Source organism: Bombina bombina, chromosome 7, assembly GCF_027579735.1.
Source record: "Bombina bombina isolate aBomBom1 chromosome 7, aBomBom1.pri, whole genome shotgun sequence".
Lineage (NCBI taxonomy): Eukaryota > Metazoa > Chordata > Amphibia > Anura > Bombinatoridae > Bombina > Bombina bombina.
In genome coordinates, this window is record NC_069505.1 from 459,450,704 (window position 1) to 459,466,052 (window position 15,349).

At 45.9% G+C, this 15,349-nt stretch overlaps 1 protein-coding gene across 2 annotated transcripts in view; it reads right to left on the minus strand.

Annotated features, from left to right (window-relative positions):
* Positions 1–2,807: 2,807 nt before the first annotated feature.
* Positions 2,808–15,349, minus strand: part of LOC128666720 (oocyte zinc finger protein XlCOF7.1) — a 136,058-nt gene continuing 123,516 nt past the window's right edge. For both annotated transcript variants that reach the window (XM_053721464.1, XM_053721463.1), the window contains 2 exons: positions 7,620–7,727; positions 2,808–3,833 (listed from right to left, as the gene is read on the minus strand). In XM_053721464.1, the coding sequence (XP_053577439.1) occupies positions 3,265–3,833; positions 7,620–7,727 (677 nt within the window). In that variant the 3' untranslated portion in view covers positions 2,808–3,264. The remainder of the gene's footprint in view (positions 3,834–7,619; positions 7,728–15,349) is intronic.

Sequence of the window (15,349 nt, forward strand, 5' to 3'; positions counted from 1 at the left end):
CCCTTCCTAGAGAGCGAGACAGGGATTGATGAATATTTGTCGGACTTCGAAAGGCAATGTGCCCTGCACCAGATTCCCAACAGAGAGTGGCCCACGATATTGTCTGGGAAACTATCCGGGCGAGCCCTGGAAGCCTTTCGTACTCTGGGTGCTGAGGAAGTGACACAGTATGAGCTAGTTAAGGAGACACTGTTGCGACGGTACGCTGTAACTCCGGACACATATCGCCGACAGTTTCGGGGCATGAAAAAGAAGCCTAACGATACCCATATGGAATGGGCGCACCGAATGCGGAGAGCGGCAAATCACTGGCTGAGCGGAAGTAAAGCGGTGACTGGTGAGGAAATTTTACAATTGTTTCTCTTAGAACATTTTTATAATGGCATGGAACAGCAAGGGAAGGAATGGCTGCTAGACAGGCGGCCTTCTACCTTAGAAGAAGCAGCCAAATTGGCCGATGAACATTATGACTCCCGTCTTCACGAACCCATGAACTACCGAGCTCCAGCACGGGTCGAACCCAGAGAGGTTTACCGTGCACCCCCTCGTGCTGAATTTCGAGCCCCAGTGCCCACAGGGCCCGTCCGACACTCAGGACCACCCAATAACAGCTCTGAGCGTCCCAGACCGACTTGCCACCGATGCAAGCAACCAGGGCATTTCATGGCTAGCTGCCCCCTTAATACGCACCAGACACCCAGGAATTACAATTACCCCTCTGGGTCCTATCGTCCGGCCCGGGCCCTCTGTGTTAACCAAGAGGCCCCTATGGAGGGATATGTGGGGCCGCTTCACGAGGCAGACCCTGTATATGCTGCCTCAGATAACCGCCAGCACCATCGGCAGAGGGTATGGCTCGAGGGGCGATCTACCGAGGGATTGCGAGACACAGGGGCTACTATCACGCTGGTACAGAGTCATTTGGTGCCAGAGCACAAGCGATCCGGACAGACTGTGGCCGTTAGAGTGGCGGGGGGGGATGTGTACAAAATTCCAACAGCTAAAGTGCATCTTGATTGGGGAGCGGGAAAGGGGGCTGTGAACGTGGGCCTAATGGATAATTTACCTGCCGAAGTACTACTGGGCAACGATTTGGGCCCCATAACTTCTGCCTATGCTCCAGTATGCAACAACGAGGCGGACCCAGTGACTACACGGGCCCAAGCCCGGACGGAGCGAGAGCTCTCACCAGTGCGGGAGACACAGATGCTTCCATGTTTGGGCTGGGAGCCGTCCTCAGCCAAGTAGGCGAAGATGGAGGGGAGCATCCAGTTGCCTACATCAGCCGGAAGCTCCTGCCCCGCGAAGTCAGCTATGCAGCGGTCGAAAAGGAGTGTTTGGCTTTGGTGTGGGCATTAAAGAAATTGACTCCCTATTTATATGGGCAGGAGTTCACTCTGGTCACCGACCATAACCCGTTGGTGTGGCTGAACCGGGTCTCTGGAGATAACGGCAGGCTATTACGTTGGAGCTTATCGTTGCAACCCTTCAATTTCACCATTACTTACAGACCTGGGAAACAGAATGGCAACGCCGACGGGTTGTCCAGACAAACCGACCTCAGCCCCGCATAACCAGCGGTCTGGACAGCCTTAGTCTGCCCCGAAAAGGGGTCAGACCGTGTCTGCCAGAGTGTTCCACAGAAAGGGAGCACTGTTACAGAAGCATTAGTTATTTTGTTGTGAAGAGCTTATTTCCCAGCAGCAATGCCTGAACCAGCAAGCCAGCGCCTAAGAAGGGCTCCAAGAAAACCGTAACAAGTATCATTTCATAAAGAGTTAACTTTTTTCAGCTTTTAGAAACTATTGCCTAAATACACATTTGCTGGCTTCAGCTCTAAGTTTAGAGATAACCAATCCCATTGTCTAATCACCTCCGGAGCCAGACTGCTAATTGATAAGATGAACTTGTAAACTTGTTATCTTAAGTACTGTAATCCTATTGTGGCCTGTCAAAGGACAGTGCTCTCTATCTAAATGTGTGATGGGGGATTTTGTGCTTCCCCCCCTCTCCCCCTGGGAGTGCCCTGTGTGCATGTAACCTTAATAAAAAGCAGGCTGGGCATCCCAGTCCTGAGTTCTTGTTTGACCCTCAATCGCAGCGTTGACTCGTTTTTGTGGGCAGAAGGGTATCCTAGCTGTACTGCAGCTAAGGGAGATTATTCTATATTTGCGAGACTCATATAGAATACTATGGAAAGCAGCTTCTCCCCTCTTTAGCAATAGGGATCCAGGCTACTAAGCGGTCCATCTCTCAGCGAGACTAAGGGTAACCGTAACAGTTCATTCAAAAGGGTTTGAGGTATAGTTAGGGCTACATGTTCATTTAATAGGGTACTTAGATAAGGGTACCCAAATAGGGATAACTTTGTGGCATTTCCACCACGTGTAGATAGGTGCCCTTTTCCCTACAACCCTTATAGCAGTGTCTTACTCCTCCGGGAGAGCAAATAGCAGGGGGGATAGAGGGCATCCCTGTCTGGTGCCATTTAGTATTTTAATACATTTTGACCAATAGTCCCAATGGTTGCTGTGGGGTTGGAATATAGACGTGTTAAGGCATCAACAAAAGGTAACATTTTCAAGGACCATGAACATGTAGACCCAATTGACTCTCAAATGCCTTCTCTGCGTCCAATGATAAGAGCAGAGAAGGCATTTTAGTCTGGTTAAGGTGAGCTATTGTGGCAATCATACGCCTGATGTTGTAAAACCGACTTGATCAGGATTTTGTAAATATTTTCATATCTGATTAGTGCCTGCTCAAATTTAGCAGTCATGTTTCTATTTTGCACACAAATACTACACTTTCATTGTTTATATCATCATCCATATGTTTTACTGCTATAAAACAAACACTCATATTTCTGTTTAGCGATATCCCACAAGTACAATAGTACCCCCCATGTCCCATGTTCAGGTTTTGTGCATTTTTTAGGCATTACAGGGCCAAATATGGGGTCTGTCCATTTCAGTATTGCAGCCTAGGAAAGAAAATTTGCCCCCATGATTGCATACAATTTTCAAAAGTAGATAACCCAGGGTATTCTAAATGGAGTATTTTGAGTTGTTTTGTCAGTTTATCATGACCTTAAAGAGGCTGGGCCTAATGTAAAAAAGGGACAGGAGGTCTGGGGATCCATGAAGTCAGAGTAATCAGTATAACAAGCCAACAGGCAGCTGACAAAGAGTAAGCAGGACAAGCTGAGGTCAGGAATACAGAATAACCAACAGTAAAACAAGATCACATACAGAGTAATTTGAATCAATAGTTTAACTCAGTATGAAAGATTCTGAAACAGTCTGTAATACATAGGCCAGGTAGAGATGGGCAGGAAGGACAATAGTAGCTAGAGTCCTTCCTAACTCCTTTTTTGTAACAGACTCTGCACTTTTTCTGGGGTGACTTTTTGCGGGCGGTAGGGGGGATCCTACAAGGAAAGTGTTTGCCGTAAAGTCTCTGGACATTCTCCGATTCATATGTGGGAGGATTAGGGGGCTGGTTAAACAACATTTCCTGATGTTTAATAAGATGTGATTTCTGAGTAAAACATTTCCCACATTTGGGGTGTGAAGATGCTTTCTCTCCTGTATGAATTTTCAGATGAGTCATAAGATTTGTTTTCCAATTAAACCGTTTCCCACAAACGGAACATGAAAATGCTTTTTTTTCTGTATGAGTTTTCTGATGAATAAAACGTTGTGATTTCCCGGTAAAACGTTTTTTCCCACATTCAGAACATGGCGCTATGTGGCTTTTTTGATTTTGAAGAAGACTGAAAGAAACATCAGCACTTTGGCTATGGCCAGGGTTATGAATGTTTGTGAATTCACCTGTTGATAAAAAAAACAACACAATGTAATACTATTTCATAATGACATCATTATTTTATATTGAGCACATTTTAACTGTTCAGAATTAGCGTTTACTACAAGGGGACTTCTAGCTGTTGTGAACTTAATAACTCATCAGCAAAAGGTAGGTCTGAATTGCTGCTTAGTGAAGCTTATTTCCAAGGCTACATCAATATCTCTTTAAGTTATGGTGGAGATAAATATAAGCCAGAGAACTCTGGGTAAGATCTGCAAATACTTACTTTGGCTAAACACAGTCATGGAAGCAAATATTGTAAAATGTTGTATATCACTTTCATATTTTGACTCATTGCACCATTTTAGAACATGAGATTGCATTTACCTTTGAAAGAATACAGATTTCTCAGAATTTTGGGCCATTTGGTTATTCGTCAGAATCCTGACTAGGCAAATGGTCCGGAATCTAGCATGTTTATTAATTCCATTCTTTCTGTTTGCTACTTTTGACTTAAAAAACAAGGCAGAGGAATAAGGTGAGATAGTTTGATTAATGAGCTCATTCATTTGCAGTAATGTACAGGGGGTTTGACCGTTCATGTGTACAACTTCCCCTGTCCAATCCTGATGGGCTATTACTAAATGATTGATGTGGGGGATAAGAAGTCATGCATTAAATGCCATACACAGGGTTGTCTAATCCACTTTTAACCTAGCATAAAGGAGGTGGGAGACTAGGTAAAGTTCTACCACCTTTTATAATTTTCCCTTCAGCTTTTGGACAGTGCAGTTTGGTGTGGCTCTGTCAGCTATGTCTCATTGTGTGTGCAACTGTATTCCTCAGACACATCACACACATACTCACCTGTACATTGTATCCCTCAGACACATAACACATGTACACTCACCTATGCCCTGTATCCCTCACACATCACACATGTGCCCTGTATCCCACAGACACATCACACACATACACTCACCTGTACCCTGTATCCCTCAGACACATCACACACACACTCACCTGTTCCCTGTATCACACGTCATGGGCACCGTTCTGCAAGGAAACCGCTAACCCCCTACTATCTCACCCCTGTTGTTTCTCAGTGGATTTGGGCTCCTCAGAGCAACCAAGATCTCTAGGAGTCTTTGTGTGCTTGTTTTTGTGTTCCTACTTTGTCAGAGAAGAGCTGGTCTCTGACCGGAAAAACCCTCCTAGGCTGGCCGGGCTCCTGGAACCCCCAGTCAGCCTCCTCACAACGGACACCCGCCTAACCCCTCTCAGGCTGTCCGAGCTCCTGGAACTCCCGGTCGGCCACAGAACAGCAGGAAAACCATTAACTTTGCCCCTGGTCGCCCCAGTGGCCCTTTGCCCCCGAGCTCCGCTCTTTTGGGGATGGGTAGCCCCTAGGGAAGACAAGTGGTGGTGGAATTGCCGGAGGGGAGCTACTTGGGGAACTGGGGGTTTTGGACACCCCTACCCCCCAATCTTTACCGGGCTGTAACTTCGGTCCCCAGTAATGAATCACACCGCTTTTTGGACTGTGGAATCTGGGGACCGAGAGCTGCTGCTCCACCAGGTTCTCCCCGAAACCGCTGCCCCTGGGTACTGGGACTCTGTGGTACTGTGGCTGCTATGGAGGCGCCAGCCTATCTGGAGGGGCGGGAATGGTGGGACAATTGTGGGATTATCCTTTGTCTTATCAAGATGAGTTGCTGTATAAATATTGTGTGTTTGTCCCAATAAAGTGTTCTTCTTTGTTCCACCTAAATGCTAGTTGTCTAGTTATTTGGGTGGGGATTGCTGAAATCACTCTCTCTCCGCTACATAGCGGCTAGTTCCAGGTATTGGAAGATAGTTTCGGCGGAGCTACCCAGTCGGGGTAGCAGGGGATCTGTCACAGTGGTGGCAGCAGTGGGATGCTTCCATATACCTTGAACGTTGAAACCACCACCTGAAGACTTCTGTTGATGGAGCGCTATGATCGGCTCCGGAAAGAAGCACTGAACGCCTTGCTGCATACTAGAGGGATAACTACCGGCAGCAAGACAAAAGAAGCCATCATAGCCAAGCTGATGGCAGATGTCCAGGCTAGGGCCCCCGATATGGAATTGGGTGGTAGCCGAGACAGCGACACCATGGACACCTCCTGCCAGGGGACTACGACATCCAGTCTGGATTTTCAAATTCGATGGAGAATATCCCTCCTGGTACCCAACCCGTCCCCAGAAGCTGTTGCTAGGACAGCCAGATTTGCATGCTGGAGCTCCAGAAAGATCTGGGCGGAGCCGTGTTAGCCCCTGAGAACCTGAACCAAGACCCAGGAAGCTACGTTACGAGGCTTTCCGGGCATTTAAGGATGATGGGGCCGAAGAGGTCGACTGCTACCGCGAGTACTTCAAGACCCAGTGCAGGTTGCATGGGATTGCCGCCTCAGACCGAGTTCCAATCTTGGCTGGAAAGCTGGCCGGCAAGGCGGCGGAAGCTTTCCAGACTGTTCCTCCTGAGGAGGAGAAGGACTATGACCGGGTGAAGGAACACATCCTTACCTGGTACAGGCTCACCCCAGAGGCTCATTGACAAAAGTTCAAGGATCTAAACAGACAAGACTGGCAACAGTATACCGAGTGGACTCACCGGTTAGCCCGCTCCTTGAACTCCTGGATTACAAGTTGCCATGTAACCACACTGGAGGAGGCACTGCAGCTCATCCTCCTGGAGCAATTTTACTCCCGCATCTCAGCCGAGATCCAGGACTGGATTAAGGATAGGAAACCAAGGACTGCTGATCAGGCGGCCGTCCAATACGTGGATGACGGCGCCAGACCTGTGCCACCCTGGCTCCAGGTCGGGCCCCAGTACCTACCCGACAACCACAACCTCGTCCGATCCCTGCTTCCCAGGTCGGACGCACAAACTCCCACAAGTGTTTTGAATGCGGACAGGTGGGACACCTCCGATACCACTGCCCGCACAAGATAACCGCAGTCTCTCCACACCTGTAGCTCGAGCTACAGCCCCAGGATACCAAGCAGCCGCCCACTACACTTATGAGGACCGCCCCAACCCCTCTGTTCAATGGGTCAGTGAGGAGATTGAGGTCCTAAAGGAGGTAGGAACACAATCCGCGGACAATTGCCAGCATCATTGCCAGGAAGTTCTGGTCAACGGACAGGCTGCCCAGGGATTAAGGGACACTGGTGCTACTCTCACCGTGATCCAGCCTCACCTGGCCCCCAACTCCAGATGCTCAGGGAAAACTATCGGTATCCGAGTGGCTGGTGGCGCTGTTGTCCAGGCTCCCGTAACACAAGTCTATTTGAACTGTGGTGCCCATGCTGTGCAGGTGGGCATTATGAGGAAGTTGCCGGCCGAGGCGCTTTTAGGCAATGACCTCGGTCACCTTGTCTCCGCCTTTGTGGGAGATACTCTCCCGAACGTGGCCTCAGTTGTCACCCGCCAGCAGACCCGACAGCAAGGCATTTCTCCAGGACTGGGACCTCAGGTAAGACCAGTTTCCCCGACTACCTCTCGACCCCGTCCCCCCATCACAACCTCCTTCCCAGCTGCTACCCATACCCGAAGAACCGTCCCGACTACCCCCTTGCCTCAGCCTCCAACCCTCAGACACATCACACACACTCACCTGTACCCTGTATCCCTAAGACACATCACACACGTACACTCACCTGTTCCCTGTGTCCCTCACACATGTGCACTTACCTGTGCCCTGTATCCCTCAGACACATCACACATATGCACTTACCTGTGCCCTGTATCCCTCAGACACATCACACACGTACACTCACCTGTAATGATATTGTCACCGATTTCCTGTTTCACAACTTCCAGTTGATTATTTACATACAGATCATTTGTTTGTTCAGCATCAAGTATGACTTCAATCTTAAGATCACCTGCATAGATCATATAAATATGCTCACATTGTAGCTTTTTAGCACTGCACAAGGAAGTTGTTATATTAGACACACAATTACACTCACCGGTACCCTGTATCCCTCAGACACATCACACACGTACACTCACCTGTACCCTGTATCCCTCAGACACATCACGTACATAAACTAACCTGTACCCTGTATCCCTCAGACACATCACACACATACTCACCTGTACCCTGTATCCCTCAGACACATCACACATATACACTCACCTGTACCCTGTATCCCTCAGACACATCACACACATACACTCACCTGTACCCTGTATCCCAGACACATCACACACATATACTCACCTGTACCCTGTATCCCTCATACACATCATACATATACACTCACCTGTACCCTGTATCCCTCAGACACATCACACACACATACACTCACATGTTGTCAAGGTTTTTTCCCTGCTTTGTTTGCCATGTGCTGCTGACAGCCATTTTGCTTACCTTTTCTTGCTGAATCTGTTGCATAGTGTGTGATGCTGCTCATTTCCTGCAAGCCCTCTTATGGCCAGATTGTTGTACATCATCCGTGTGAGACAGGTTGCAGTCTCAGAATTGTGATGTCATCACTTATTATTTAAAGGGCCTCTGTTCAGAATGCTTTGCCCTTGCGTTGTCTCAGACCTGTTTGTGAGTTCCTGTTCCTGTGTATTACCTGGCTGTCTGACGTCCCTCCTAGTTCCTGACTCGGCTCGTCTGACTACCAGCTCTGGCTTTGACTCCTGGCTTGTTATTTGAATTGTGGACTTTTTATTATTTCTTTGTTATTAATAAAGGTGTGATTATTTTTGCACTTCTCGTCTCAGTCTGATTCCTGGCACCCTGACATTACGCAAGGGCAATGAATCCTGATGGTGCTAATAATCCACCTTTACCTACCATCATTTCCAGGATGGATAAACAGGATCACTGCTTGGATCAATTTGCACTAGCCCTGCAAACCCTGCTGACTCGCACTGCACATTTGGACCAGAGTGTCCCACAAGTTATGGCTGCTGCTGTTTCCAGTCCTACCAGGAGCATGTCCGGTTCTGCACCTCTACCTCAGCGATATGGAGGCAATCCTAAACAGTGCAGAGGGGTTTTGAACCAGGTTGGCATTTACTTAGAGATGTTACCTCAGGCGTTTCCCTCTCACAGAGCTAAGGTGGGATTTCTCATCTCTCTGACACAGCTCTTGCCTGGGCTAATCCCTTGTGGGAGACTAATAAACCTGTGATTTCAAATTACCCTGAATTTGTGACCTTCTTTCGAAGGGTATTTGATGTTCCGGCTCGTTCCTCCTCTGCTGCTAAATGACTCATGTCCATTCAGCAAGGTACGAGATCTGTTGCTCTGTATGCCATTGACTTCCGTACGCTTGCCACAGAGGTAGATTGGAACAATGAAGCCCTTGTTGCCGCCTTCTTTCATGGGCTCTCTGATGCGATTAAAGACGAAGTTGCTGCCAGAGGATCTTGAGGCATTGGTGTCTTTTTTGATCCTAATTGACATCAGACTCAGAGAGAGGCCCTCTTTCAAGGAGTGCTTGCAGAAGCCTCCTGTTCCGTTGTCTCCTACGTGTTCGTTCCCACCCATGCCTCCCTCACCTCCCATCAGTGTTAATTTTGACGGCAAATTTCAATTTAGTCTTAGTTTTAGTCTTTTGACTAAAATGCCATTTTAGTTTTAGTCGTATTTTAGTCATCTGAATTGTTTTAGTTTTAGTCTAGTTTTAGTCGATTGAATCTCCACTAGATTTTAGTCGACTAAATCTCCAGTAGATTTTAGTCGACTAAAATCTAAGGGGTTTAAGGAGTGGGTTGTGCTGGAACACACATTAGCTAACGTTTCACAGCTAGGGGGGTGTTGCTCGATTCCTTCTCGGAACCGGTCCCTGGGACACAATACTCCCAAAACCACACTCGAAACATACAAACTATGGGATAAACATTTTACCAAAATTCTGAACATCTCCTAAAGTACTTCACCATTGACACCACTGATCAATAACCCCAGTTTACCAATTACATTGGTCTCAACCGCAAACCGATTTCCCACACTATCCGACATCCCCAAGTGCTATGACATCCTACAAAATAAGAAAATTAGACCTAGGTTGGAACTGTCGGACTGTTATGGGGGGATTTTCTGTCATTGGTTTAAATATCACCAAATCACACACTTCATCCTTAATCATAAAGATAAAGACAGTATACTTAGACCCCTAACACCTTTTGAAACACTCTGCCATATGAGCTCCTCTAGAAAGGGTACTCTATCTTTAACCTATAAATTACTTCTACAACATCACTCTAGGCAACTACCATCTTACACAAGCAAATGGGATTTGGAATTGCAGGATCACCCTACACATGACGACTGGTTACACATCTTCCAAAATATAAATAGATATTCCTCATCGGTGCAAACGCAAGAGATTAATATTAAACTCCAATGCAGATGGTATCTCACACCAGTTAGGTTATCCACGATATTTAAGAACACAACGACGGGGTGTTGGAGGAAATGCGGGGACCCAGGTACATTCATACACATATGGTGGGATTGCCCTCTTATAACTTCCTTCTGGGTTACTATAGTGGATGAAATTAAAAAAGTAATAGGAATTACACTACCACTTCACCCAGTCGTACTCTTATTTAACAAATTCCCCAAGGTACGCTGCAAACTCAGATTACAATTACTATACCTCATGGTCAACAGTGCAAAAAGACTAATACCAAAATCTAAGGGGTTTAGTTAAAGTGTAATGCATTATTTAAGCATTTCTCTAAAATTTGCAAGCTGATTATATACTCCAGGAGTAAACATAACACATGTTAATATTTATGGTATTAAGGTTTAAACATGCAATACAGACACAGATTTAGCCGTTGTGATATGTAACATCTTTATTAAACTTAAAATTAAATAAAACCAAGTTTCATAAACAAACAGAAGTGCAACTATAAAATATAAAAAAAACTGTAAACTGTATTGGCTGTATTGAACATATTACCCAATATAAAAACTTTAACAGTTCTCTGTTAATAATTAAAACAAGTATCCAGTAACTCAACACAACAAAAAGTTTCTGCAGCTAGCACAGGCACAGCATAATTTAAACCCATACTCGTGGGTTATGCTTATTTCTATAGGAAGAATCAATTGTTTGTTCACAGATTCGAAACATTTTCAGCTACGATATTAGCACTGCTCTAGAACTTCCAAACTCATTATATACACCTGGAGTAAAGGTTTATTAACCTGTTTTTATTTATGGTATTAAGGTTTGAACATGCAATACAGATTTAACAGATTTAACTGTTGTGGTATATAACGTGTTTATTTATCTTAAAATTTAATAAAATTAAGTTTCGTAAATTTTGCAAAAGAGCAGTAATTGGATATGGATTTATTAAAACACCTTGCATAAAATGTTTTTTGTCAGCAAATTTTGATTTAGTTTTAGTCATAGTCTTTGACTAAAATGTCATTTTGATTTAGTTTTAGTCATAGTCTTTTGACTAAAATGTCATTTTAGTTTTAGTCGTATTTTAGTCATCAGAATCTCTTTAGTTTTATAGTAATTTTAGTCTAGTTTTAGTCGACGAAATTAACACTGCCTCCCATGCCTCCTGGTCCCATGTCACCAGGTACTACTAAGCCAATGCAGTTGGGATTCACGTGTCTCTCCGTGGCGGAGAGGGCCTTTAGGAGGAGGGAGGGGCTCTGCCTCTATTGTGGGTTACAGGGCCACCTTTTAAAGTCTTGTCCTACATGGCCGGGAAACGCTCGCACTTAAGGTCCTGTCGGGGGCAGACTTTGGGTGGTTTATCCTCGTCCCCGGAACCGCTAAAGGAGAAACCTTTGGTCACGGTTGTCCTTTCCTGGGTGGACTCCTCCATAGTCACCCAGGCTCTTGTTGACTCCGGTGCTGCGGGCTATTTCATTGACAGTACTTTTGTATCAAAGCACTACATTCCTGTATTGCCTCGGTCCATTCCACTTGCTATTGAGGCCATTGATGGCAGGCCCCTTCGGCCCGCACTCGTTACTCATGAAACCGCTACGTTATTCATGGCTGTTGGGGCTCTCCATCTTGAGACCCTCCAGTACCAGGTGATTAACTCTCCACATTTTCCAGTTGTTCTGGGTTATCCCTAGCTTCAAAAGCACAATCCCAGTCTCGACTGGCGCAGGTCCGAAATGTTGTTATGGTCTCCGCAATGTATTTCCACTTGTCTTCGGAAACCAGTCAAAGTCTTGTGCACTTCTTCGGTATCTCAATTGCCAGAGGAGTACCGAGAGTTCCTAGACGTTTTTGACAAGGTTCGTGCCGGTACGTTGCCTCCTCACCGGTCTTACGATTGTGCCATAGACCTGCAACCCGGAGCTATTCCCCCCTCGGGGCTGGGTTTACCCTATGTGTGTTGCAGAGAATTGTGCTATGGAATAGTATGTTGCCGATGCTCTGTCGCAGGGGATCATCTGCAAATCCTGCTCTCCTGCAGGGGCTGGCTTCTTCTTTGTGAAGTAAAAAGGGTGGCGAGTTAAGACCATGCATCGATTATAGGGGTCTTAATCGTCTTACCATTAAGAATGCTTACGCTATTCCGCTCATTACGAAACTCTTTGACCGCCTCAAGGGAGCTACGGTCTTTTCTAAACTAGATTTGAGAGGAGCGTACAATCTCGTTAGGATTAAGGAGGGCCACAAATGGAAAACAGCATTTAACACCAGGAGCGGGCATTATGAATATCTTGTAATGCCCTTTGGCCTATGTAATGCTCCTGCTGTTTTTCAGGAATTTATTAATGATGTCCTACGAGATATGTTGCAACAGTGTGTTGTGGTGTACGACATCCTCATACACTCACCCACACTTGAGGCTCATCGTTCTGATGTCACACAGGTACTTCAGAGACTACGTAAGAATGGCCTGTTTTGTAAACTCGAGAAATGTGAATTCCATCAGACAAGTAACCTTCATAGGTTATGTGATATCCGTTGCAGGGTTCTCCATGGATGCTGACAAGTCTGCAGTGGCCTCGCCCAGTTGGTCTTCGCTCTATTCAACGTTTTTTGGGCTTCGCCAATTACTATAGAAAGTTTATTAAAAACTTTTCTTCCTTGGTCAAACCTATCACAGACATGACCCGTAAAGAGAATGATCCACTCCATTGGTCAAGACTGCATTTGCTGCTGCTCCAGTACTGGCTCTTCCTAACCCTGTCCTGCCTTTCATTCTTGAGGTTGATGCGTCTGAGACTGAAGTAGGTGCCTTCTTGTCTCAACGTCCTACGCCTGACGGTTCCTTGCATCCGTGCGGTTTCTTCTCTAAGAAATTGTCTCCAGCTGAGTGTAATTATGAAATTGGCGAAAGGGAATTACTGGCCATAATTTTGGCACTCAAGGAATGGAGGCATCTTCTCGAGGGTACTAGCGTACCAGTGTTCATTCTTACTGACCACAAGAATCTAACTTATCTATCCGAAGCTAAACGTTTGTCGCCCAGCCAGGCCAGATGGGCGCTATTTTTGTCTCGTTTTAATTATCTGGTCACCTACCTGCCTGGTAGTAAGAATGTTAGGGCTGATGCCCTCCCTCAACAATTTTCACCTCTGTCTAAGGAGGAGTATGTACCTACTCCAGTTATACCTCCTGATCATATTTTGGCTACCATATGTAATAATTTGACTACTTCCTTGGGGGGAAACCAATGCACCTCCTGAGAAACCTAGTGGTAAGTGCTTTGTTTCTGAGAATCTTCAAACTAAGCTTTTGCACACTTACCACTATCCTAAAGCCGCAGGTCACCCAGGCAAGAACCAAATGATTTGGTCTGTCACTCAACAATTCTGGTGGCCAGGTCTTCGTTCTGATGTTGCTGCGTATGTTGCCTCCTGCTCAGTTTGTGCACAGAATAAGACTCCGACGTCTTCCTGTGGGTCTTCTTCAACCTATTGCTAATGGTGAGCGTCCTTGGACACACATTTCCATGGACTTAATTGTCAAGCTCCCTGTTTCCAATGGCAATACTGTTATCCTAATGGTGGTTAACTGTTTTTCTAAAATGTCACATTGCATTCCCTTGAAGAAGCTGCCTACCGCTCAAGCGCTTGCTTCAATTTTTGCCCGGGAGGTCTTCCGTTTACATGGGTTAACCAAGGAGATAGTCTCGGACAGGGGTAGCCAGTTTGTCTCCAGATTTTGACGTTCCTTTTGTGCTCAAATGGGGATCCAGCTTTCCTTCTCCTCGGCATATCACCCTCAATCCAATGGGGCTGCGGAACGGTCTAATCAAGCTCTGAAACAGTTCCTCCATTGCTATGTCTCAGATCACCACAATAATTGGTCTGAGCTGTTACCTTGGGCAGAGTATGCTCATAATAGTGCTATTAATGCTTCCTCCCAGTTATCCCTGTTCATGGCGAATTATGGGTTTCAACCATCCTTGTTGCCCGATTTATTCATGTCTCAGGGTATTCTGTCTTTGGAGGACCATATCTGGCAACTCCGTTCCACGTGGGTGTAGATTCAGGATTGCCTTCATCGTTCTATGCAGCACCAAAAGTTCCAGGCTGATCGTAGGCGTCTGCCCACACCTTCCTACCAAATTGGTGAGAGGGTTTGGCTGTCCTCTCAAAACTTGAACCTTTGTGTGCCTTCCCATAAACAGGCTTCTCGCTATGTTGGTCCTTTTCGAATACTCCGACGGGTCAATCCTGTGGCTTACGCTCTTGACGTTCCTCCTGCAATGCACATCTCCAATGTTTTTCATGTCTCCCTCTTGAAACCATTGGTTTGTAATCGGTTTACCACTGTGTTGCCTCGTCCCTGTCCTATCTCTGTTGATAACCATGAAGAATATGAGGTCAGCAGCATTATTGACTCTCGTATGTCCAGGGGCCGCATACAGTATTTGGTTCACTGGAGGGGCTACGGTCCTGTCCTAAGGAGCGTTCATGGGTTCCCTCCTTTGATGTTCATGCTCCCGTCCTCCTCCGTGCCTTCCATGCCCGTTTTTCCCAATAAGCCTTTTGTCCTCATGCTGGGGGAGGGGTCGTTGAGGGGAGGGTACTGTCAAGGGTTTTTGCCCGCTTTGTTTGCCATGTGCGACTGGAAGCCATTTTGCTTACCTTTTCTTGCTGAATCTGGTGCAGAGTGTGTGATGCTGCTCATTTCCTGCACGCCCTCTTATGGCCAGACTGTTGTACATTATCCGTGTGAGACAGGTTGCAGTCTCAGAATTGTGATGTCATCACTTATTATTTATGTTTAAATCTTTTTTATTGTCACAGGGTTTCACAGATCATATACAGGTCATTACTTATTATGTAACATTCATTCTATAACTAGTTAATCATATAAAAGAGGTGAGGTAAACAAGTGATATTACAGTATATAGTTTAGGTATCAGGTTCTCCTCATAAAAGTGTCCAATGTCTTGTCTTATCTTTGCTCAAGAGTTCTTTGTTTATTGTTTCTTAGAGATTCTTTAAGCGTAATATTATCTATATCCTCTTTTCCTAATAAAAATGTTCTGAAATATAATAACCTGTGATTAGTCACATTCTTATACCTCAGGT